Genomic DNA, 25,254 nt, shown 5'->3' with positions numbered 1-25,254 from the left:
CATTTCTTTGGGGCTCAAAGAGTAATAATAGCTGCCATTTAAATATGTCCCTGGGAGGCCAGCAGCCCTGCAACTCCATTTTGCAGATGATGGGACAGGCAGAGGTGCGGTGGGTCAGCCAGCGTCCCCCTGCTAGTTCCGCACAGAACCCCCACTTGGCTCCTGGACTGTGCCGCGCACTTCCCGGCCAGACGTTAACCGCCTCGGCCTGACTGCTCTGTCGCCGTGTGACTGCATGGGAGCCCCAGGACCCCCGGTGCTCCGGCAGTGGTCGTGGTCTCAGGTGCAGCCCGCCATCTTTCCAACTATGGAAAAGACGTCTGGAGGTCGTGTGTCCTCGGAGGACAAAGGACACCTCTGGAAAGAGACTAAGAGTATCAGAAACTCCATGACAGGCTCAAGAGATAGACCTGCAGTAACCGTGATTCTTAAAATCTGTGTCTGTTTTTAATTTGAAAGTATCTGTACTCTCCATAACATGCTCAGCAGGCTCACCCAGGCCAAGAGTGGATCTGTGTTTCTGTTCAGAGAGCCTGCCGTGTTCCGGCACTTTCCTAGGCCCTGGAGACGAGCCCCTGCCCTCACACTCTGACACTTGCTGAGTCGACGTGTGGATGATCTATTCTCAGTGTGCTTAAAGCCATTTATTTATTTTTTATTTTAGTAAACTAAAGGATTCCGAAGCCAAAAATAGAGAATTATTAGAAGAAATGGAAATTTTGAAGAAAAGGATGGAAGAAAAATTTAGAGCAGATACTGGTAAATTAAAATTACAAGCTTCTGAATTATTTAAATACAAGCTTTTCTTTAACAACGTGGTTTTGTTTTAGATTTGTTTTTAGTCACATAAAAAAAGCCCTTAACACGATTTCAAAACCAATATTCTGAAATAGGGTACATTCAAAGATACCTTCCCTAAGGGTAACCTCAGGCTTTGGTTTATTCTTGCCGTTGAATCTTGGCGTATGCGGCAAATACATGTGTGTGTAAAGGCACGCATCCGTATTGCCCTGGTTACGCAAGGCAGCCTGCTCTGGGCTCCACTCTGTGCACGGGTAGGGCCATGGCGGGCAGGGTGGTCCCAGGTCCCATCCCCTCATGGCTGCGCCGCACGGCGCTCTGCTGGGGGCTGCGGACGGTGCTGGGCTGTTCTCTTGCCGTCACAGAAAAGCCATATGTGTGCGACGTTTCCTCCTTCTATGCATGTGTTTTCTGGAGTGGGGTTGTCGGTTATAGGGTAAGCGTGCAGCCACTCATGCTAGCCATTGCCGGACTCCGCCCCAGAGGCTCGCATGTGTGCCTCCCTGCCAGCAGGCAGGCGAGGGCTCCCACCCCCAGCCTCTCCCGCAGAGCGGTTGTGCGTGCTGAAGAGGCGAGGAGTAGCATCGAAATAGAGTTCGCTGGGGTTTCTCGTACCGTGAGCAAGATCGAGCACCTTCGTGTATGTTTAAGGGCTATTTGTATTTCTTACTCTGCAATTTTATATATTTGTATCTTTTGTCCATTTTTAAAAATTCATGTGGTTTCTTCTAGAAGCTTTTCATATATCGAGGATTAGAGCCTTTTGTTTGTGATAGAAGCTGCAAAATATTTCCTGGTTTGTCTTTTGTCTTTTTTACTTTGCTTATGTTTTGGGGTTTTTTTGTTTTTTCAGGGGGCTTGTTTTGTTTTGTTTTTCTATGAAGCTGATGTTTTTTGGTGCTTTTTTATTTTTAATTTTTGTACATTAAATTTGTCATTCTTTTCCCTTTTTTCGAGTCATAGGGAAATATTCCCAAATCCCCAGGTATTCCAAGTAATTCAGTCCTATTTTCAAATACTGGTATGGTTTCATTTGTTAAATTCAGATTACTGATTCAGTTGGAATTGACTGTGATGTACATTTTGAGGAATTGATCCAGTTTCCTCTTTTTCCTGTGGCTGATTAGTTGCCTAATACCAGTTGTTGAAAAGTCCCTCTCCGTACTGATTTCACACGTGCACGTGACTCTTCCCACGTGAGATTCCCCTGAGCACCTGAGTCTGTCTCTGCATTTTTCCTCCTTGCTCATTGTTGACTTGATCGTGATTAAAGACGCTTTGGGGAACCTGTTTTAATACCTGGTAGATCTCCTCTTCCAACCCCCTTTTAGAAGGATTTCTGAGACCGTCTTCCTTGGTGACCCTCCCAAACGAACGTGACTAGAACCGCATCAGATTTATCGGTTAGCTTGTGGAGGATTGACATCTTAATGCCGTTGTGTCTTCCCATCTAAGCACAAGAGACCATCTTTTAAACCTGCCTTGACTGGTCTTTGTTTCTTCTTCACAGGACTCAAACTTGCAGATTTTCAGGATTCTATTTTTGAGTATTTCAACACTGCACCTCTTGCACACGATCTGACGTTTCGAGTAAGTAGTTATTTTTAAAAGTGACAAACGAATGGATGTTAAGTTAGAGCTAGTATGACATGCCCTGACCCCGCGTGGGGCCACCCACACTCTCTAACAGCTTTCTCCCTCATGCAGACCTGTCACTGACTCGGGATGTTCAGTGTATGAGGTCAGACACATGTAAGGCACTCGAACTGTTCGCAGAGAAGCATCCTCAGGTTAAGTGGAAGTTGATTAAGAAAGTGCTCAGCATCTTCGGGGAAGAAGTCTACCCTACCTCTGGCTGTGTGCTGAGTATTTCACACAGTTTTTGTTTTTGTTTTTTGCTTTATCTATTTGTCAGAGAGCATAAGCAGGGGGAGCGGCAGGCAGAGGGAGAGGGAGAGGGAGAAGCAGGCTCCCCGCTGAGCAGGGAGCCCGACGCGGGGCTCGATCCCAGGACCCTGAGGCCATGACCCGAGCCGAAGGCAGACGCGTAACCGACTTAGCCACCCGGGCATCCCATGGCAGTTTTGAAAATACAAATTCTCATACCGCAGCAAAGGAAGAATAAGCCAGTCTCATTATCCTTCCAGTGACTCCTCTATGGCTGTGAAGTTTGGTCTTAAGGATGGATGGAGGAAAGGTGGTTTATGAGGACAGTCCAGCCCCAGGTACCCCGTCGCCGGCCTGGTGGTGCAGTTCAGTGTGGCGCCTCGGCTCCGGGAGTGACCCCCACGGGAGTAGGTCGGAGCCACCTGGGGAAGTGGCTGTTGGCGCTGCGTAAGCCCCACTTCATCCCTGCACGCACTGCAGCCGGTCCCAGGACAGCCTTTCCCTCTCGTTCCAAAATGCTAGGGGTGGATCCTTACTAACAACCCTTGAAACGAGCCAGAAAGTGAAAGTAATGAAAACAATTCTCGTTAATGGGACTTCTGACAAAGTGTCATTGTTTTTGTTGATTTCCAACTTTTTATTTAGAAAATTACAAACCTGCAGGAAAGTTGAAAGAATAGTACAGTAAACATACAGGTATCTGTCACCTGTGTGACCCCACATATATGCACAGACATGCCCCCTAACACTCCCGGGTCTATTTCCTGAGATCAGCGGTGTTCTCCTCACATAGCCACACTGTCGCTAGCAGGTGGAGGACGATTCGCACTGATGCCAAAGCTGAGCACACGTTTATTTTTCCCTTGTTGCCCCAGCAAAGTCCTTTGCTGATGGCTGGCTTCCTCTGGTCAGGCTCCAGCCAGAGCTCATAGGTTATAAGTTGGTATTTCTGTGGCCATAGCAGCTGTCCTGCAGAAGGTCCTGATAGTTCGTCGTGACTAGAAGCGGGTCTAACACAGTGGCACAGATTCTGCCCAGGAGACGTTGGGTATTTCCCGCGTGTGTAGGGTTGGTGATGCCAGGCTTCATCATTAGGGTGAGGTGGTGTCCACCAGACCCCACCCCCCCCTTCATAAGATGGGGCCTTTGGGATGGCTGCTGGCTGGCTATCTGTCCGCTGGTGGGCTGGTGTCCGTCAGCAACCCTTGCCTGGGATCAGTTACAAAACCAAGCAGGTTCTGGCTCCTACCTGCTTCTGTTCACCTGTCAAAATGATTTCTTATCAAATTGGAGATGCTTGTCTTTTCCCTGAAGTCCTCGGTTTTAAGAAGCAAATAGCTTTACCCGGTCCTCACAAGCCGGTTCCTTCAGAAACCTGCTGCCTCCTGAGTCTGGTGCCTCTCCCACTGCGGGAGCGCCAGGCACATCCCGGCGGACCGAGGGCTGCTCTTGTCACTGGGTGGAGGTGGCCTGGACAGCCGCGGCGTTTCTGCACAATTAGGGCAAGAGGAGCGGTCACTGGGGAGGTGGTCTCGTCGCAGAGCTTGACAGAGGACGGCGTATCCAGAGGCAGCCGGCGCTCCTGCAGTGTCTGTGTTTGGCCTTAGTCCGTCCTTCCCTCTGTGGTTTGAGGAACAAGGACACTCGTTGATGGAAAGGAAAAGTCCTTGGTCAGAGTCGGGGTTTGTCAGGAGGTGTTTCCAGACCTGAGGGTCTTTTAGAAGCTTCTACCCTGCTTTCTCTGTATGAACACGTCGTTAAATACTACAGTGTTGGCCACGGTGATGGAATCAGTGTGTTCTTGTGCAAGCTTTCATTGGGCGGGAGGTGATGGTTCTCATTCCCCCAGCTGTTGCAGTTAAGGACTCTGCCTCCTCCCCACCTCTTCTGCCAGCCTCTAGGGAAGGAGGAAGTCACTGCCCGTACTGGCCCCCTGCCTCCCTCCCTGTGTCCCTCGCAGCCCTCAGATGTGGACGGCTCCTCATCCTTACTTCCCGTCCTCGGACTCCCCAACCAAGGGAAACTAGCCAGGCGGTTACATGGCTGCAGTTCAGTTACCTGATGTTCTTTTACTCTTCATTTATCTAGAGATGGAACTCTAATCCATGTAACATACCTTATTTATGGGAGAAATTTGCTTAGTTTGTGCTTTGATGATTAGTTAACTGACGTAGCGTCTCCCTCGCGAATTTGTTAGCAGATCAAATACCGAAGTACACAGTTGGGCGTGTTGGTGTGCACACACCTGCCCATCTGAATTCGGCTCCTTATACAGGAGCCTCAATATTTACGACTTTTAGAAAGTGTTTCTTTGGTTTGCTTCATTGGGATTTCAATGTGGAACGCGAGATAAAGCTGTAAACTGCTCCTGTAGGCACCTGCCGGCCGCCTCTGTGTCACGGGGCTAACACAGCACATACCGTAGTTTATGTGCGTCTGTGCAAATAGTCACAGCCTTCCGTGAGGAAATTATAATTGCAGGAACGCTCAAAATGAGGTCCTTTTTAAGTGGTTTTAAAATGAGCTTCAAATTAGATTCAAAGCTTTTGCTTCAGTTTCACATTGTGAAATTAATTTGGGAATCTTGAGTTCTTAGAACAAAACATTGCCTTCCTGTGTTGTAAAACTTTCAGAGAAATTCTTTCTTCTGGGTCACAGGCCCCAGACTCCTCTTGATGCCAGAATTTCTTCTTGGCTCCTGAAATGAGGTTAAAAAGTATTTAACTCCTTTATCTTAACAATACCAGGTATAGATAAAGTCACTTCTGAACTAGACCAGTGGGTCGGCGGTTTTCAGTTCCTGCCCCTTAAATGAGGGGCAGCAGGGAGAGCGGGCAGTCAGAGCTGCGGGTGGAGGGCGAGGCAGGTGGCCTCTGTCCTTTGGCGATGACTGTGACTTGACAGACCACGCAGTCAGTCACCACCTCTGTCTTTGAGTGCCAAGGGTAGTGGTCCTCGGGGAAGGCAGTGCAGCTGTGAGTGAGGTGGGCTCTGATGGGATGTGACGGGAGCACGGGACTGTGCGGGACCGTGGGTCCCCAGTGGTACAGACCGTGTAATCGGTGTGACTTTTGCGGAAGTTCTCTCCTTCCCACTAGGTTTCTGGTTTTGTTTTCACAGGTCGGCTCAGCTGGGGAGCAAGAAACACAGGCTCCGAAGCCAGAGGTGTCCCCATCGGTTTCTTTGGCCGCAAGCACAGAACAGCAGGAAGTAAGCAGTGTTGCCCTGTTGCTCCCCTGCGAGCCCTTGGGTCCCCTCCCCACCCATGCCCTTGATGGGCAGAGGCTGTGCTCATGCCAGGGAGGCCCCCCGCCCCCCAAGTCCTGCCTCGCACCCTGTAGCAAGATCCTCTGCCAGCTGCCGAGCCTAGCTTGTGTCTCAGTTACTATTGTTAGTGTATCAGCTGGACCGGGGCTGCTCTGACAGATGTCTCAACAATGTAGGAAATTAAACATGCCGTTCATTATTAATCAGTTTTAGAGCGAAACGAATCCCAGGCAAAGTATGACATGTAAGAGCAGTAGCGAGCTCAGAGGATGTTCACCTGTCCCTGCTTGTCCCTAGGACATGGCTCGGGCCATGCAGAGGCCACCCACTGTGCCGCTGCCCACCACGCAGCCCCTCGCTCTGGCCGGACCAAAGGTAGGGCCTGGCTTTGCACTCGTGCCACCTTCTCACTTTTAGAAGGTAACTTTGTATAAATAAGACTTATTTTTGTATGCACGGTGAGACCCTGGTGTCCTAGTAATGGTTTGCTGTGAGCAGTGTGTGGTCCGTGAAGTGTCAGGATCCTGTGTCTCTCTTTTTTTTTAAGAATTTATTTATTTGAGAGAGTGTGTGTGAGGGAACACAAACAGGGGGGAAAGACAGAGGGAGAAGCAGACTCCCCACTGAGCAGGGAGCCTGATGCAAGGCTCGATCCCAGGACCCTGGGACCATGATCTGAGCTGAAGGCAGACGCTTCACCCACTGAGCCACCCCGGTGCCCCTGACGCTGTGTCTCCTTAATTCAACCAGTGAATGACTCATGGTCGCATGTTAATTGCAAAATTTCAGAATTCAGTTTCCTCTTCTTCATCTCCCAGATCGTACTCCCTTCGGCAGTGACCACTCTGGTCACGTGTCCACTGCGGTCCTTCCAGCACTTCTGTCCATCTGCCCTTGGAACAGAAGAACCATGTGGTTTGTGGAGGGGCGTTCCCCCCCCCCCAGTAGGCGGAACAGCACCCAGAGTGCAGTCCTGTACCTCGTCTTTCCCAGAAGTGTGTGTGGAGAGCTGCACACCAGCTCTCGGAGTTCTCGTTGTGAGGAGGCCCGAAGTTTCCATATTAGCAAGTGTTTGGCTTGATGCGCTTAGATGCTTCGTTCTCCGTTAACAAGGCATGGCCTCAGCCATAGACAGCGGGCCAGCTAGACACTGATTTTGTTAGGCTCTGGGCTTAGGTTCCTGTAGCGTCCGGGGAACTGCCCTCTGCATTTCGTGTTGCCCATTCCTTTGCTTCTTACACGTGGTCCCATAGAATTTGTGTCCCCGAGTAGTAATCCTTTCTTCTGCTGTGTCAGAGCTTTACACGCTCGCCGTCCCGAGTGTCTCCAGCTTGCTGCTCTGTTCAGCCTCACAGTTCGTTCCGTCGTGGATTGTGTCGTGATGCGCCTGCCCTCCCAACAAGGGACAGCTGGTCCGTCCAGGCCCTTGCTCTTAGGAACAGGGCTGCCGTTCGTTTCTTGCGTGCCTCTGGGTCTCACATGCAAACACAGCCCTGCGTGGCAGCCCCCGTCAAAACGTGGCCCCGTCAGTCTCCAGGAGGCGAGCCACCTGCGCCAGAGCGCGTCGGTTGTGCCAGCGCGGCTCCCCCGCCCCGCCACCCTGCTGTCTCTGGGCGCAGGAGCGCTCGCCAGAGGAGGCATGTGCTGACTTCTTTTCTGGCTCAAGCTCGGTAGGTGGGTGGTAAGCACTACTCTTCGGTCAACTCCGACCGGTCAGGAGCATACACGCATCAGAGTGAAACTGCACATTCTCCGCCTCAGGGTCATCCCCAAGTTTATCAGTTTGATCACAAGCAGACTGATGGTCTCTGCTCGGAGCCTGGGTCTCACCTTCTCGGTGTTCTTCCTCCAGCCAAAAGCTCACCAGTTCAGCATCAAGTCCTTCTCCAGCCCAACACAGTGCAGCCACTGCACATCCCTGATGGTGGGGCTGATCCGGCAGGGCTACGCCTGCGAGGGTGAGTGGCGGCCACAGGCCACGGGGGCGAGAGCGAGTGACTGGGGCTCACCGGGGCGGGGGGGAGGGAGCAGTTACTCTAAAGTCAGATGGGGCTGGAATATGGAGCCAGTGGGGATTTAGCCGAGGACAGATTCTCTCTTCTTTAGTTTTATAAACGCTCAGTCGAGCTTTGGGAGACAACAGTCCCAACTCCTTTCTGCCGCGGGAGAGCACAAGATTAGGGAGAGCACAGGGTGACGCGGGTTTTCTGTGGGCTATTGTTCACTGTGAAATGAAATGTCCATGGTTCTTCTGGAAAGTCAGGAAGAGCAGAGACTAAACAGAACTTTACGCTCTTCCCCTGTCACGTCATCTGAGGGTAAGCACCGGTGTTTGTCTCTGCTGGCGTCATTGTTGGCCTCGTAACCTCTGAGTGCACGGCTGCCCTGTGCCACATGCACGCTCGCCAACATGACCGATTCGGTGCAGTGTGATCGCCAGTCTCAGATGAGCAGCCAGCTGAAGTCACACACGAGGACAGGTGACAGCAGCTGGGCAACAGTGCTCTGCAAAAGCGGCTTTATGTACTTCTTCCTGGTAGCAGAAGGCTTTTCCTTTGTTCCCTGGCAGGCCTTCTGATCGGCTGCCAGGACCCCCCTCTGTCCTTGAAGCTGCTGCCCCGTCACATGCCTGCAGGTGGTTTCCTCTGTAGGCAATCTGGGGACAGAGCTATGGGGAGTGAGGCCCAGCTTCCTGGGGGAGCAGTACGTACATGCTCGAGGGCTGCTCAGTGCCAGAGTCCCTGGGCTTTGTGGGAACTGTTCCAGAAACCGTGTGCTCCACTGCCTGTCCAGGCCGCTGCCCTGACGTGGGGATTACCGCGTGGCCGCATCTGTGGCCTATACTCTCCCGCGGTTTCTGCTCTGGAGGATGCAGGTTCTGATGGCGGTGCTCCTTCGCTTTTCCAGTGTGCTCGTTTGCTTGCCATGTGTCCTGCAAAGAGAGCGCTCCCCAGGTGTGCCCCATCCCTCCTGAGCAGTCCAAGCGGCCTCTGGGCGTGGACGTGCAGAGGGGCATAGGAACAGCTTACAAGGGCTACGTCAAGGTAGGACGTGTGAAGGCCCGGGCGGGGGAGGGCACTTTGCATCAGCTCCACTCTCCCCATCTCGGGCGTGATGACCCACAGTCACGCCGTACTGCTCTTGACAGCCGACCTTTGTTGCTTTGTGAAGTGACCTTTGTGCTGGTCCTGGGAGGCCTCCCTCCTGGGCAGTAAGGCATTCAGGCCCAGGTTCTGGGGACCCCAGAAACATCCTCCGTCCTCCAAGCCCCCCGTCCACCTTTCAGTCACTTAAAGACACTTAAAGGTAGGGTTCCAGAGCCGAGTGCTGTTTGATAACCAGTGTCCGGACAGCCTCAGAGCTACGACGTTCCAAGATGCTCTGTGTGTGGTATGAACACACCTGTTTGCTGAGTTGCCCACTTTGTCCCCTGCATCATCTTATATCCTGTATGGACCCCTCCCCAGTCGTGCCCTGAGTCTTCCTGAGCCCAGACCCCGCTCTGGCCACCAGTCTGGGAGGGTCATGGGGGAGCTGTCCCTGGAGAAGTAGGCCAGCCACGCAGCAGCTGGAAGGAAACCCTTGGCAAGGAGGCTCCTGGGGCCCGGGGCCTGCACTTCCCGCTGCCTGGACGTGTGCGGCTGGCCTTTCCGGTCCATTGGAATGTGCTCACTGTTATCTGTAGGTCCCGAAGCCCACTGGGGTGAAGAAAGGATGGCAGCGGGCTTACGCAGTAGTCTGTGACTGCAAGCTGTTTCTGTATGACCTGCCCGAAGGAAAATCCACCCAGCCTGGTGTTGTCGCCAGCCAGGTCCTGGACCTCAGGTCTGTTCTGTGTGGAGTTCTGACCGACTTCTCTTTAGCCCAAAATGGGAATTTGTTGCCGGGTAATCTTTAACCTCATGTATACTTTCATATCCTTGGTCATCATGCAGTTCTAAAAACAGGTGCTTGACGCGCGTGCTAGAAACTTCCCCGTGTGGGTATTTTTGCACTCAACAATTTGGCATATAGGTATTTAACATAAGACTACCTGCCCCAGGAACGGGAAAAGACTTCCCAGAAACACACTGCCCAGCCTAAGGTGTAAGCACCTGCACATCCTCTCTGTGACGGAAATCTAGAGCCCAGAGCTCTGCCGCATGACACCCTCCCTCACCATGCATCTCTCATCACCTGCCTTCCTCGCATTTGAGAGACAGAGGCGGCAAAGCATCCCCCCTCCCTCCCGGCTTCTCTTAGGACTGGTGTCCAGCTCTGTGTTTCCCTATTTGTAAAATGGGCATGATGACATCATTAGGTCGGAGGTTTGTTGTGAAGATCAAAGCACTTCCTAGAAGGCGCATGCTCAGCACAGGGTCTGGTGTCCCGTCTGCCCGTCGGCATCTGCCGTGGGCGAGGGCCTGGCGCCTCAGTCTCCACACTGGTGCCTGGGGGCCACGGGCTGCCCCAGGTGCCCCTGACTACAGCTTCAGGGACAGACGTGTAGCTGAGTCACCTCCACAGCACCCCCCACTTCCACATCCCCAGGCGACCCTGCTTGTCTGTCAGTGGGCACAGGTGGCCCCAGGATGTGGTGTCAGGTGCAGCCCAGGATTTAGTGACTGACGGGGCTTACACGACTGTTTGTGCAGGTTGTGCCATGTTCTTTAGGGGCCGTCACCAAGCGGCCACTTGATTGTAGCCAAGTACGGGCCAAATGAGCGTATGTTTGTGTCTGGAAGCGTCTGGCACAGACTAGAACCATGTGGCTCAGGGAAAGTGCTTTTAGTCTCACACGTCCCTCATCACTGAAACACCTGCAGGATTCTCGAGTCTGTGAGCTTTGTCAGCATAAGCGCTTTCTTATCCCGGTGGAGGCAAGGGGCCAACATTATATTCTAGAAAGTAGAGCCATGGAAGTATCCTTTCTCAGGAGATTGGTAGCACAGGGGGTGGGGGACAGTCCCATGTGCATATTTCTTTCTGATGTTCCAAGTGTTCTGTTTCTTACCAGAGATGAGGAGTTCTCAGTGAGCTCAGTCCTGGCCTCAGACGTCATACATGCTTCCCGCCGAGACATCCCGTGTATCTTCAGGGTATGCGTCTTTGTTTCTTAGAGATGTTTCGTTCATCCTAAAAAAGAAATCCTGTGGTTAAAATGGAACAGTTCTTGGGAGCATTTCACTGTGCGGTAGCAAGGGGCCAGCAGACCGGGAGTAGGCGTTCTGTTCATGCACCTCCTGTCTTGTTCCAGACGCCTTCCCTTGTGTTGGGGTCCCGTCGCCCCCACGTCACCAGCACTGCCTTCCATCGTGCACCTCACGCAGTCTGTACGTGCATTCACAGCCGCCACGTGGTCCTTTATGGATGGCATATGCCGCCGCGGCTCCCCTCCCTGGGACTTACTGTCCTCAACTGGAGGAAACAGACGGAGTCAGTAGACGTTTCCCGGCAGTATTTTTGTTGGCTGAGATGGAGCGTCCCCCACTGAGTTCATGTTAGATGGTGTGGCATTAGGAAGCCTCTAAGCGATTGTAGATTAGGGAAAGAATCACCCCCAACACCTCTGTTCGGAATTTTTATAAACACAGAAGAATTTTCACTGACCACAAAATGAAGTCCAAGAATCGTCTTTTCTGAACTCGCCTATCCGTTCAGAAACTGCCTCATACGTATGATGCAGAAAAGTGTCATCCCGTGTGCTTAAAAGCTGACCATTCTAGCAGCCGGCGCCTTCCAGGCTCCTGCTTCCTGCTCAGGGGATGCTCACGGGGAAGCATGTGTGGGCAGAGTGTTTTTGTGGGAGATTCGGTTTTCCCTGTTCTTTGTTAATTATAGTAAGGTCATTCAAGAAACCCGTCATAAAATGGGGTAGCTCCATCACACTGTTGGCAAGAGCGAAATCCGACAGGGACGCAGGGCCCCTGTCTATGGCAGCAGAGCCCCTCACAGCCTCTGTGGGCACCCCAGAATCGGGACTCCGAGGTTGCCCTGAGTCAGAGTGCTGGGCCGCATGCCCTCCAGCATGAGGTGGTGGCCAGGCCAGGCTGTGGGCGTCTGTGTGCTGTGCTTTGGTTGTCTTATGGCTCTTTTCTTTGTCTGTCACGAAGGTGACAGCCTCTCTCTTAGGGACACCTTCTAAGACCAGCTCACTGCTCATTCTGACAGAAAATGAGAACGAAAAGAGGAAGTGGGTTGGTATTCTAGAAGGACTGCAGTCAATCCTCCACAAGAACCGCTTGAGGAACCAGGTCGTGCATGTCCCGCAGGAGGCCTACGACAGCACTCTGCCTCTCATCAAGGCCGTCCTGAGCGCCGCCGTCCTGGGTGCGTGCGTGGGGCCACGCTCTTGAAGCGCGGAACAGCAGAGTGTTAGCGGGTGCTGTGGTCTCTGATCTGCCCTCCAGCAGACGGCGGCCACGTGTTGTCCATTGGAACCAAGTTCCTGCATCTGCTTTGAGAAACCAGTGATATGTGTCGACAGTACTGACGTTCATGTCTTGTTCTTACCTCTCCTGCCTTGACAGATGGAGATAGGATCGTGGTTGGCCTGGAAGAAGGGCTCTATGTCATAGAGGTGACCCGCGATGGTGAGTGCACAGGAGCTGCTCTCCGTCCTCCCCGTTCCGTGCAGATAGGTGCGGGATGAGTAGCAGGAACCCGCACGAGCCAAGATGCATTCAGAGATGTGTGAATTACGTAAACAAAGGGAAAGGCAGACAGCTGAGAAATGTTATTTGCAACAGACAAGACAGATGTTCAGCGGATGTCTGGGGTGTCCACGGGTGCCTCAGGGCAGGGCCCTACCCACAGGCTCAGCAGAGCACAAGACCAGCCAGCACCACGGGTGGGCGCTCACTGAGCTCGTGAAGGAGAGGACTGAAGAGGGAGTTGGAGGCAGGGAGAGCCTCCTAGAAGGAGAATCATGTACTGAATTCCTCTGAGGCCTTACTGAAACTTTCCTTCTCTGCTTCAAAGTTTGACATTTCCTTCTTCTGGCAAGAAAATGCAAAGTATCCCACATCTCCCCTCTTCACCGCCCTGTGTCTCAGGAGAGAAATGGAAGACTAGAACCGGCCTGGGCCCTGGGCCATGCTCTTGGCACGTCCCCCAGAAATAAGGAGCTGCTCCATGGTGGGCAGCGTTCCCTTCCTGCTGAGCCCTGTGTGAACGCGTGTCACCTCCTGGGGTGGCCACTGTTCGTCCCGCATCCAGGGCTGTTGGTCCCTCAGGTTCCAGACCAAGGGCTCTGCTCAGAGAGCTCTTAGTGCAGGTCCTAAACCAGTTAGGGTATTGGGGATGTTGGGTTAAATTGGGGGCGGGTGCTTTCAGAGAGTTTATCTGAGGATCCAGCGAGGTTGAAGACAGACCTTTATTCCCCAGATGCAAACCCGAGGGTTCTTGTCTTCAGGGATGAACTGGAAAGAGGTCCAGATCCACCACCCCCAGGCCGCAGTGCACTCAGCATCTTCCAGCCGGGATGGGGGGGCTGGTACCACAGAGGCAGAGGGAGGAGTGTGAGAATGGTGGCCCCTGGGGGCTTCTGAAGGGGGGCGCTGCCCTGGCGTCTGTAGGACAGTGAGGTTGGCAGGGGTGGAGGCACATCCTAGAGCGTGTTCTAGAGCTGGCTGGCGGGGAAGGGAGTCGATGGGGAGGTTCCTGGCACGCTTGGGCTGCCGTGAGCCCATGAGCCGCTGTGAGATGCTGCTGTTCCCGTTCCCGCAGTGATCGTCCGTGTTGCCGACTACAAGAAAGTCTACCAGATCGAGCTTGCTCCCAAAGAGAAAGTCGCTGTCCTCCTCTGCGGCCGGAATCACCACGTCCATCTCTGTCCGTGGTCTGCCTTCGATGGGGCAGAAAGTAATGTCGACATCAAGCTTCCAGAAACAAAAGGCTGCCAGCTCATAGCGACCGCAACACTGAAGAAGAGCTCCTCCACCTGCCTGTTTGCGGCTGTGAAACGGCTGGTCCTTTGCTATGAGGTCCAGAGAACTAGGCCTTTCCACAGGAAGGTCAATGAAATTGTGGCCCCTGGCACTGTGCAGTGGATGGCCGTGCTCAAGGACAAGCTCTGTGTTGGCTACCCTTCTGGGTTCTCTCTGCTGAGCCCCCAGGGGGACGGGCAGGCTCTAACCCTGGTAAATCCCAATGACCCCTCGCTTACGTTCCTCTCACAGCAGTCTTTTGATGCCCTTTGTGCTGTGGAGCTCAAAAGCGAGGAGTACCTGCTTTGCTTCAGCCACATGGGACTGTACGTGGACCCACAAGGTCGGAGGTCACGCATGCAGGAGCTCATGTGGCCTGCGGCGCCTGTTGCCTGTAGTATGTATATGTTTTTCTGTTGCCATATCCCTGTTGCTGCTCTTCACCTCGACAGCATGCATTCTAGTTTGCTTTGGTTTGTGTCTCAGTTCCCTTAGTTGAGCCGTTAGAGAGGTGCCAGAGAGGCGGGCCCCATGCATTTCTTCAAGAGAAGGTGTGGTCCGCATCTCGGGCCAGCTGGGGGGTGGGGGGCTTCCCTCTAGCGCCAGCCTCTCTCGGAGCACCAGGGCTTTGCAGGGGCCTCTCAGCTGAAGAACCCTGAGGGGCATGATTTATAAACTCACACGGTGATAAAAACAAGATAAAGGGTTTTGGTAGCCAGAAAAAAAATTCAGCTCCAGTGTGCAGGTTAAAGTTCCTGCTGGGACAGACATGTCCCTGGAAATGCTGGGAGCCACGTCCCTTTGTTTGCCTAGTTTCAGTGGCTTTCTGTGGAACGGGGTCCCCGGACAGGAGTCTCTAAGGCCTGAGCCTGATGAGCCGGCGCCCCGAGTCGGCTCCGTGGGGCGCTTCCCACACTGTCTGTTGCTCTCAGCAGACTCTATGCACTCAGATCACCTGCTCGGTGTCTCCCAAGTCAGAGAAACAGCAGGTTGGACAAAGAGCAGGGAGTGATGAGACAGGCCGCAGGGTACACGCTGATGTTGAGCTGATGGGGGAGGAGGGGTGGGGTGGGAGGTGGAGGTGATATTTTTCCTTAATTATCTAAAACGATGACATTTTGTGTGCCTCGTTACTGGCCACACCAAGCTGGCAGAGTATCCACGGGTGCTGGAACCGGGACGTCAGGCCCTTGGGATCCGCCGGCGTTCGGCTCTCTGGGCCTCTGCATGTTCCTTCATTCGGTCAGCCCTCAGCCAGGGCAGTAGACAGACGGGCAGGCAGGTGGTGGCAGGCCAGGTCCCTTCCTTGCTGTGTCCCCTCCTCCTCATGGGCAGCCTGGACAGGAGTAGCCTCAGAGCCACATGGCAACCCTGCCTATCACAGTCTTTTCCTTCTGAACCCTGAGTTTTTGAAAAGTTTATTGTGGAAGGGTCACTGAGCGTGATGTTTTTGGCATCCTGGCTGTGTGGCTGGCACGCACGCCTAGTGCTCCTGTGTTGGCCTTTCCAGTTCTCACTACCCCCTTGTGGCCTTTTTGCTCCCTTGTGCATAGTACGGATGCCAGATCTGTTTTAGAGCTGGCGAAAAATAAGTCACTAACGTTCAGGCTGGAGAACTAAAACTCTGTTGCCTCCTCGTTCCACACCCGTGCTGAGAATTCACGTGTGTGCTCACCTGTGCCCAGTCACATAGGAGGCGCAGTCAGTCCCACCTGGCCAAGGAGGACAGAGGGCCGCGCATGCGGCACACAGTGGAGCCGGGCTCCAACGCCCATCTCTCAGGCTCCCCAGCCCGTCCTCTTGCTCCTGCTGTTGATGTTTTAAATTTACAGTTTTCTTTAGACTGGACGCCTCAGTTGATCACTTTTATGAGCAAGCCACACACACCGATCTCTCCTTGGCTCCTTGCAAAGGAAGCCCCACATGTCCCCAAGTAAGAGGAGCTGCCCCAGGGGCCTCTGTGTGGAGAACGGCCCTCTGAAAGTTACTTCAGAAAGTTTTTCTGCATGTCACTTCTGTGAAGGGCTGCTGGCTAGTTCCGGCCACTTGGCCACTTCCTAAACCCTGTTTCATTTTCCAGTGTGTATTCAAAAGAGGGGCTGAGCGCGCAGCCCATTGGGAAGTTGACGGCAACACATCAGGAGAAGCCTTTCAAAGGCTTCTGTTCAGTTAGTGATGCAGGGTGCGAGGGAGTTTAACTCAGCCTTCGAAGGCCGGAGGACCGGAGCCGGGGCGAGCCGTGCCGTCCACGGGGCTCTGTGCTTCCGCAGCGTGGCGCTGGGGACGCCACCGCATGCCTCGCACCTGCCTCGCCATCCCTGGCAGGCGCTCTCCTGCAGCCTGCTCTCCTTCCCCCGGTTCAGATAGTCTTACTGCAGTTCTGAAGGTGGGGACTGTCCCCTTAAACTTCGAGTGCCAGATGGGCCGGTCCTTGGTGTGTACCCGTGCCCACCTGGCAGTGTCCCATCACTGAGGACCAGGAGGGATCGGCCCCCCCGCTGCAGGGCTCGGCACAGGAAGCTGGGTGCCGGCCCGGGTGTGTTCCGACCGGCCTAGCAGAGGGCTGCCCGCGAACACCCCAAGGCCCAGTCTGAGAGCCAGCCAGTGGGTGAGCGGGGGGGCGGGGCCCAGCAGGACTGTGGCCCCAGAGCTAGGCAGCAGTTTCGTGTGAGGTTGTAAGTATTTACTCAGAAACCTGACTTTCTGGCATCTCTTAAAGGACTTTGCCTCAAAAGCAACGCCCGGGCCCTGCCTGTTTCAGATGCGTTGAGCCCGAAGCAGTTGTTTCTGCAGTAATGCTATAAGGAAGCTACGTGAAAGGCTAACTTTTTACACGACCGCCCTTCAGCGACTGCCCTGTGGTATCTGAAGTGCTGTTCAGTTACAGAGGGGCCGGGAAGGGTTCGAACGTGTGGGCTGTCTGTGAACTGGAAGCGAAGGTTCTTTCTCGAGCGGGCACGTGCAAGTTCCTGCCCTTTGAGCCGGTCGTGAGCCCTAGGCTGAGCGCGGCGTGGCCGTGGGTGGCCCTTGCTGGAGCGCCCCGGCGGTGGGGCCGGGCGCGCGGGTCGCTCACCTCCTTCGCCCCGTGTGCACTAGGTTGCAGCCCGTCCCACGTCACGGTGTACAGCGAGTACGGCGTGGACGTGTTCGACGTGCGCACCATGGAATGGGTTCAGACCATCGGCCTGCGCAGGGTAAGGCCCGGGGCGGGGCGGGGCGGCCTCCTGCCGGCCGCAGCCTCGCCGCTACCCTCCTGTCCGCCTCCCTCCCCACAGATCCGGCCGCTCAACGCCGACGGCACCCTCAACCTGCTCAGCTGCGAGCCGCCGCGCTTGATCTACTTCAAGAGCAAGTTCGCTGGTGAGGCGGCGGCGGCTGCGGCGGGGGGGCGGGGGGGGCCGCGTGGCACCGGCGGGANGGGAATCAGAAATTCTTTCCTTTCCCTCAGAGAGATGCTCAGAGACCCAGAACTGAGATCCAAAATGATATCCAACCCGACCAACTTCAACCACGTGGCCCACATGGGCCCGGGTGATGGAATGCAGGTGCTCATGGACTTGCCTCTGGTGAGCTCGCGGGGCGGGCAGGCGGGCAGGGGCGGAGCGGGGCGGAGGGGGGGCGGCGCCTCCCTGCCCGAGCCGGCCCCGCGGCTGCTCCCAGGGGCTGTGTGTGGATGTGCGTGACTCTGAACACCAGGGCATTTACACTCGTTTGGGGTCCGTGACCATTTCAGGCTGGTAGTATTTTATGAGGAAACTAGCTGTCAAAAATGGTTTCCCAGGAACATCTTCCTACAAGCAGGTAGCATGCTTCTTCACTTAAAAACGTGAGCTAGGATTTGACTCGGCCTACAGTTGTCATTCCCAATTCTTAGCTCAAAATGGGCCTGGCGCCACTGTGCAGAGAGTGAGGTCCCAGGACCCCGGCTGTGTTCTGTGGTGCCCCACCTGCTGGGCCAGGGGTCAGCCTGCGCTCCCAGCCTGGGCACCCGAGCCCGCTCACTGCCCTTCTCTCCACCCAGAGCGCCGTGCCCCCCTCCCAGGAGGAAAGGCCTGGCCCTGCTCCCCCCGGCCTGTCCCGGCAGCCTCCCCCCAGGAACAAGCCCTACATCTCGTGGCCCTCATCAGGTACCAAGGGTGTCTGAGGGTGGGGACCTGGCCTGCTGGGGTTCCGGACTCGTCTCCCTAAGATGGCGGCTCTCCTTTTCCGTAGGTGGGTCAGAGCCCGGAGTGGCTGTGCCTCTTAGGAGTATGTCCGACCCCGACCAGGACTTCGACAAAGAGGTAAGACCTGCCTCATTCCACAGACCCCCCCTGAGTGTCTGCAGCTCCTCACATGGAGGAGAATCAGAGTGGTGACAGCAGCTTCACCCCACCTGGAACAGCCGCGTGGGGCCCAGCGGCCCGGGAAAGAGGGGCAGGGGTACACCTGCATCACCACTGCAGAACGAAGAGCAGCCTGGGGAGTGTGGACCTGAGTGCTTCTCACCAGCGCCTCTGGAGCTCCCCACTCCTGACATTTCAGGCTGTGCCACAGGAGGGGTAGGACGGCACGGGCTCTGTGACCGTGTGCCTGTTGGGAGAAAGATGCGGATTCCCATTTCCGGGTAATGGCCTGAGCAGCACCGCGTTCCTCAATCAGACCAAGGCCTCTGGAGCCAGGCCTCCTTCCGGGCTCTGCTCCCGAGGGCCTGGGCCCTCCAGGAGCTGGTGGCCGCCCCGAGCATGGCGGGCGGGGGCCATAAGCCTCCTGGGCACTGATCGGTAGGGGCCGCCCTGCCGAACGACTGAGAAATGAAAGCCTTCCCAAGAAAAGCCCAGCCAGCTTCTCCTTTGTAGACTCCTCTGCGTGCTTGTGCGTATCTGGATGTAACATGCTGGTAGCTGCACGCGTTTTAACGCACAGGGGGCCTGGTGCATCTTGGAGAGCCTTCCATGTCAGTGTCTCCCCGTTCCTCTGATGGCCATTCGGGATCAGGGCGTGCGGGGCCAGCGCGGCTCGGGTCTTCTTTGGGCCTTCCAGACCCTGCCGTGGTGGGCACATCCTCGTGCACGCTGAGGCGCGTGTCGGTGAGAGAGGGGAGTGGGGACAGTGCGGGGGGACAGTGCGGGAGCCCGGGGCGGCACGGGGAGGCAAACACAGGTCTTACTCCACGTGTTGCTCCGTCTCCGAGGTCCACAGTCATTCCAAACGTGGGCCATTTCTTCCTCCGGGGTCCGGCTGCACACCTTCGCCCCCTCCTTCCCTGACTCCCAGAAGCTCTGTTCTCGCTGTGAACATGATCTGTGGCAGGTACTGATTCTCACGAAGCCCGGTCTGTCTTTCTCAGCTAAGGTAAACAGACGTTCCGGGTAGTGTCTTCAGGAGTTTGGCGAGGTTTCCCTTCTGTGTGTCACGCCTTCGTGACTGTGAGAAAGAGTGCCCTGACTCTGCATGTTTGTAGGCAAGGACCCTAGCTGAAGTATTTCGGAAGTGGATGGCACCCTGGCCCCATGCCATTTATTTCTCTCCAACTTGAAATGTTGTCTCTTTTATATAAAGTTAAGCTCCTTTATTTGTTTCTCTTTCTGAACAGTCCATCTACAAACCGGTGGATTCTTTTCCTCTGTCAGTGCCGCCTGTAGCAGACTGGGCAAAGCAGATCTTTTCGTTCCTCCTTTGTAACAGTTTTTTAGTTGTTTTTATTTTCCGCAAGTAAATTTTATTTCTTCTAAGTGTATTATAAGTCACATCTACACCCAGTGTGGGACTTGAACCCATGACCCTGGGATCAAGAGTCACATGCTCTTCCCACTGAGCCAGCCAGGCACCCCACTCCAAATGAATTTTAAAAGCAGCTTGTTGGCTTCACGGTAAAAAGGTAAAAATTGTGTTGAGCTTTTCATTGGGATTACATTGAATTTGTAGATTAATTTGGGGGATATTCATCATCTTGACCTTTCCTGTGTGGGAATATCGAATGTCTCTCCGTTGATGGTTCTCCTCCTACAGGTAGTGCATGTGTGTGGTAAGTTATTCTTAGGAATTTGAAGGTTTTTATTGCCGCTGTGAATGGACTGCAATCTTCCATTACATATCTGGTGGTTATTGCTGGTGTCTGCACAAGCTGGCGACTTTGGACTGTTCAGTGTCCAGCCACTTTGCTGAATTCTGATTAGCGCTCGTGTTTGGTTGATGGCCTTGGAGTTCTGTCTCTTTGACCCTGGGAGGGGGTGGGGTGGGGGTGCAGAGATGGGTGTTGCCTCACTCAGCGCACTGGCTGGGGCTCCCGAGAGCAGAGGTGTGGCCCGGCGACACCACGGGCTCTGTGCCCCCGCCCGGACTCCAGTAAGACTCCTGCCACCTGTCCGTTCTGGCTAAGGACGTGGTTTTCTCCTCCCAACTCAGGAAGAACTTTTTCGGTAAGGAAGGGGTGATGAACATTCATCAGATGCTTTCATCAGAGGTTCCCCGGTGACCACCTTCATGGGATTTCTCTCCAGCCTGTTCGTGTCAGAGTGGCCTTGCCTCCTGAGAGGAACTCCTCTCTGGTCGTGACATGCTGTTCTTATTTCAAATAGATGGCATCTGGGATCATTGTGTTGACAGTGTTTGTCGGTAAAGTTCGTGTCCTGTGCTGTCCTTGGCCGCCTTTGTCCTCAGAGCTGTGCTAGCCTGAACTTGGACTGACGAAGTTTGCATCTTGTAGTAGCCATAATATATCCATTTTCTTTTCTGGAAGGTTTCATAGAATGCCCTTAAACCTGCCTAAGACTGACGGCTCTAGAGGTAGGCCTTGGTTTTTTCTCTTATTACCTTTTTCCCCCTCAGCTGTGTATTTTGAAAATCTCAGACCTTCAGAAAAGTTGGAAGATTACTAGTGTGAACATCCCATGTGAGCTTTATCTAACCTACTTCTCCCTGTTTGGTTTGTGGGGGGAACCCAACAGAAAGGAAGGGGCAACATCACAACAGCCCCTGATCCAGTTCTCCGCGGATCTCCTGAGGGTGCAGGTGTCTCCTCCCGGATCGCAGGGCTCACATCCTGCCTTGGCATCCTGCCAGGGACCGTCTGTGCCCAGGGCCTGGCTGTTCTGAAACCAGAATCTGGTTAAGGCTCACACATTGCATCCTGTCGTCCTGGGTCTGGTCTGGGTCCAGCCTTTCTCTCTCCAATGACATTAAATTTGTTATGAAAAGTACAGTTCTTTTGCAAAATGTCCCTCCGTCAAGGCTCGTCTGAGCAACGACAGACCTTTGTTCTGTCTCTGTGGATTTACCTGTCACGGACATTCCGTATGAACAGAGGCGGATACTACGCGGCCTTTTGTGTCTGGCCTGTTTCACTTAGCCTGAGGTCTTCCAGATTGATCCGCATTCTAGCAGGGGTCAGTAGGTCGTTCCTTTCTGTTGCCAAACATTCCATCGTATGGATGTACCTCATTTTATGTCCTCATGATTCCCTGGTGGGCATGGGGGCTGGATCCAGCTCTGCAGACGCGAACGCGTGCGCGCCTGCCTTCGCCGGAGCGCCTGTGCTCACGGCTGGGTACGTCCGGAGCCGCAGAACAGGTTAAGCTGTTTGGGAACCATCCAGCTGCTTTCCACCACAGCTGTACCATTTCACGCCCGCCAGCGAAGTGTGAGGGTGACGATTTCTCCATCTCCTTGTCAACGCTTACTCTTCCTTTCCTTGTTTTTGGTGGTGGTGGTGGTGGTGTTTTCTGTAACCGCCATGGGGGGTGTGAAGTTCCTGTAGCGTACTGGGGCTTTGATGGGCATTTCCCTGATGACTGGTGAGGTTAAGCATCGTTTTCCTGTGCTTGTTGGCTGTTTCTGTACCTTCGGAGAAATGTCTAGTTGTTTGCCCGTTTTTGTAAATTGAGTTGTCTTTTGTTATTGGGTTGATGAGTACATTATGTCGTCTGGATACTTGACCCAGATGTGACACGCAAATATTTTCTCCCACTCTGTGTGTTGTGTTTTCACCTTTGTCATCATTTCCTTTGATGCTTCTAATTTGGGTGATACCCAATTTTTTTTCTTTTGTTGATTGTGCTTTTGAGGTCATATCTAAGAATTCATTGCTGAACCCAAAGTCATGAAGACTTATTCCTGTTTTCTTCTAAGTCTTAAGGTTTTAGCCTTCATATGTAGGTCACTGGTCTGCTTTGAGTTATTTTAAGGTGGAGATCTGACTTCAGTCTTCTGCATGTGGATGCCCGGCACTGCTTTCCCTCATTGAACAGTCTTGGCACCCTTGTCAAAAACCAGCCGCCCATGGTTGTACAGATTTACTTCTAGGCTCAGTTCTGTCCCACTGGTCTCTATGCCGACGCACGTCCCGTTGGGGGTACTGCTGCCTTTTAGTACATTTTGAAGGAGTAGGTTTGGGAAGTGTGGTTCCTCCCAGTTTTTTTCCTAGTATTGTTTTGACTACTCTGGGCCCCTTGCAATTCCATATGAATTTGAGGACTGCCATTTCCCATTTCTGGAAAAAGAGAGCACCATTAGAATTTCAGTAGGGACGGCATTGAGTCTGTGGATGGCTTCGGGGGAGTATTGCCGTCTTAACGCTGTTGGATCCTCCCGTCCGTGAACGTGAGATGTTCCGTATATTTAGGCCATCTTTAACTTCTGTCACCAATGCTCTCTGGCGTCAGCATGCAGGTGTTTCATGTCTTCGGTTAAATTGATTCCGGTGTGGCACGTCCAGCAGTGGTGAGAGCAGGCGTCCTCGTTTGTACCTTGTCCTCGCGGGAGATTGCGGCTTGCGCCATTCAGTATGAAGTGAGCTGTGGGTGTTTCATCGACACCCCTTGTTATGAAAGAGCGCCCTGACTGGTTTCTTCACTGTTGAGTTGCTCGTTCTTCTTTGTAACTATAATTACTGAGTTATTTGTGGGCTTCGGGTTGGGCTTTCATTTCTGATCTCAAGGACCCTGTGAAATGCTCAGAGAGAGTGTTGTCATAACCAGAAGGGAAGCAGCAGCTGTCCCATCTTCCCCCCCAGATGCTGGCGTCTGGCTGGCAGCGCGCCCCGCACAGGCCCAGGGCGGTTGGTTCTTATGCTGTCCCCCTCCTTTGTGTTAACAGCCTGACTCCGATTCGACCAAACACTCGACTCCATCAAACAGCTCCAACCCCAGCGGCCCCCCCAGCCCCAACTCACCGCACAGGAGCCAGCTCCCCCTTGAAGGCCTGGAGCAACCAGCCTACGACGCCTGAAGCCACCAGCCTCACCACCATGGGCTGGGGAGCTGGGCGTGTCCTCCATTGCCAGTGCCAAGACGGAGCCAACCCCCAGTGTTGTCCAAGGAAATGCAGACTCAATTTGTAGATACGGAGATAAAAGTCTTCATTATAATAACGATCAGTTTTATGCCACATGGTTGGTGGTGGGCCAGATCCGCTCACCCGCGCCGCTGTGGGACAGCACCGTTCCGTGTGCACGTAAAGGACCAGCACCCAGCCTCCCCCGCCCGGAACCGGCTGCGAAGGCACGTGGGGCCCTGCGGCCGCCAGCCTCCTCGCCAGCAAGCCCTGCACAGCTCTGCTGGGCCTCCGTGACAAGCCTGTTCCCTGAAACTTCCCTAGGACCTTAGGAGAATCGTAGGAAGTTGTGTTTCAGTCCCAGTGTCACTAGAATCTTAAAGACAGGAAAGCGGAGGTGAGTCGGTGGCCTTTCTATTCACGTAGCCATTACAGTCAGCTGCAGACCTCCTGCCGACCTTGCAGCCATGGCCAGAGGCCCCCGGTGAGCGACCCCTGCCCTGGGTCCCGTGTGTGTGCGTGTGTGCCCGGTCACAGCCATCAAGTGTCACCTGTCTCGCTACTGTGAAGTCCACGCGCTGGCACAGCTGCAGCCGGGCCGGGGGCCTGCCAGGTGACAGGAGGCTGGCACCCCCGGAGCCCCACCGCGGGCGCCAGGACGCCCTGCCCGCCCCGTCCCTGCATGGAGCCCCGTGATTAGTGCCCGTATGCATCACGTAGACTCGCCCGACACACTCCTGCACATTGGCTCTGCCCGTGGATTGACCCCCCCCTTCCTTGCTGCTGTGTTGAGTAATCAGGTTTGTGGCCTGTTGTGAAAGGCCTGGGATTAACCGGCCAGCAGACGTCGCTTGTCTTCAGCCCAGGACAGGCTCTCCCTGCTCTCCCGCTGGTCGACATTCTTGGCGACGCTGTTTAAGACGTGCACTTACCTTGAGTCGGCACTGAGTGACGTGGGCACCACGGCCCGCCTGTGCGTGTCACACACCCAGCACCTGCTGCCCACCCCACCCCACCCCCGGGCCTTCTGCTGGGGCTGGCACCTGCTGGGGGTTCTGGTTTTTACTTTTTTAATGTAAGTCTGAGTCTTTGTAATTATTGAATCGTGAGAACATTTTTGAACAATTTACCTGCCAATAAAGCAGAAGACAGCAGTTTTAAAGCTCTCTGTGGTTTGTCTGAATGTGATGACTTGTCACCTTGGCCTGTGTCTCCGTGGTGCCCTGTGCTGGAAGCTCCTCCCCGGAAGGCAGTGGGGAGCTGCCTTGTCTGCAGGCGTGGTCTTAGTCATTTGCTGGGCGGGNGGGGGGGGGGGGGGGGGGGGTCCTGCAAAAAGCACCTGTCTCCATGTGGCAGGAGCTGGTTTCAAAGAGTAGGACTCTGGCCCTCCAAGTCTATGATGGGGTCCTTCGTGGGGGGACACGCTGACAACGGTAGGCAGGGGTGGGCTTGGGCCACTGGGGGGAGAAAGGGGCCACCTGGCTGGGTGCTCCCGCCAGGCCTCCAGGTAGCCAGCCACAGCAGTTGGGTTGGAATTTCAACCTGAGAGAAGTAGGAGCCTTCAGGGGCCACGGGCAGGGCCAGGGGACACCCATGAGACCCTGCAACGCCGAGCAAGACCCCCAGGAGAGAAGCCGCAGAGGAGAGGTTCCCGTCTGTGCGTTTGCCTGGAGCAGCAGGGGGACCCTGTCCACACAGAAGCACAGTGGCCCCTCAGCGGCCCTAGAGGATGGCATGGGGCAGGCCAGAGTCACCAGGAGCCAGCAGAACTCCCGGCCGAGTGGGCAACCACCCCTGATGGCCTAATTTTACCCCGAGCCCCGAACATGTGCTTGGTAACACGCGCACCTGCCCGAGCGGGTGCTGTGAGGCTACAAAGGATGGAGAGCAGCCCGCCCAGCCCATGGTGGGGATGCTCGGGAGCTGTCCGCTGGGCGCCCCCTCTGCCCGCTCGGCCGTGCGCAGCCCATATCCCGTCTGCTCCCCTCGCCCTGGCACGTCACTCCACCCCCGCCACAGGGCACAGATGGCAGTCCTTGCCCCTGTTCCTGAAAGGGCCCGGGGTGTCCGAGCAGCGGGGACCATGCAAGGCACAGGTGGAGCCTTTTAGAGACACGAGTGAAATAGCTTCGGCTGCGAA

General features: G+C 54.6%; 1 protein-coding gene across 3 annotated transcripts in view; it reads left to right on the top strand.

Moving 5' to 3' along the window:
* CDC42BPB (CDC42 binding protein kinase beta) overlaps window positions 1-24,280 on the top strand; it is a 60,103-nt gene extending 35,823 nt beyond the window's left edge. The window contains exons 19-34 of one of the 3 annotated variants that reach the window (XM_034642068.1): window positions 665-759; window positions 2,312-2,391; window positions 5,809-5,898; window positions 6,253-6,330; window positions 7,808-7,913; window positions 8,863-8,999; window positions 9,641-9,780; window positions 10,952-11,033; window positions 12,048-12,264; window positions 12,465-12,527; window positions 13,663-14,259; window positions 16,959-17,056; window positions 17,138-17,428; window positions 17,884-17,989; window positions 18,075-18,145; window positions 22,938-24,280. In XM_034642068.1, coding sequence (XP_034497959.1) covers window positions 665-759; window positions 2,312-2,391; window positions 5,809-5,898; window positions 6,253-6,330; window positions 7,808-7,913; window positions 8,863-8,999; window positions 9,641-9,780; window positions 10,952-11,033; window positions 12,048-12,264; window positions 12,465-12,527; window positions 13,663-14,259; window positions 16,959-17,056; window positions 17,138-17,428; window positions 17,884-17,989; window positions 18,075-18,145; window positions 22,938-23,069 — 2,383 coding nt within the window. In that variant the 3' untranslated portion in view covers window positions 23,070-24,280. Of the gene's footprint in view, window positions 1-664; window positions 760-2,311; window positions 2,392-5,808; window positions 5,899-6,252; window positions 6,331-7,807; window positions 7,914-8,862; window positions 9,000-9,640; window positions 9,781-10,951; window positions 11,034-12,047; window positions 12,265-12,464; window positions 12,528-13,662; window positions 14,260-16,958; window positions 17,057-17,137; window positions 17,429-17,883; window positions 17,990-18,074; window positions 18,146-22,937 lie in introns of those variants that run through there. The other 2 variants (XM_034642069.1, XM_034642070.1) reach the window with 2 other exon arrangements.
* The last annotated feature ends 974 nt before the right edge of the window (window positions 24,281-25,254 follow it).

This window comes from Ailuropoda melanoleuca, chromosome 14 (assembly GCF_002007445.2).
Source record: "Ailuropoda melanoleuca isolate Jingjing chromosome 14, ASM200744v2, whole genome shotgun sequence".
Lineage (NCBI taxonomy): Eukaryota > Metazoa > Chordata > Mammalia > Carnivora > Ursidae > Ailuropoda > Ailuropoda melanoleuca.
This window is presented reverse-complemented; position numbering and strand designations above follow the sequence as displayed.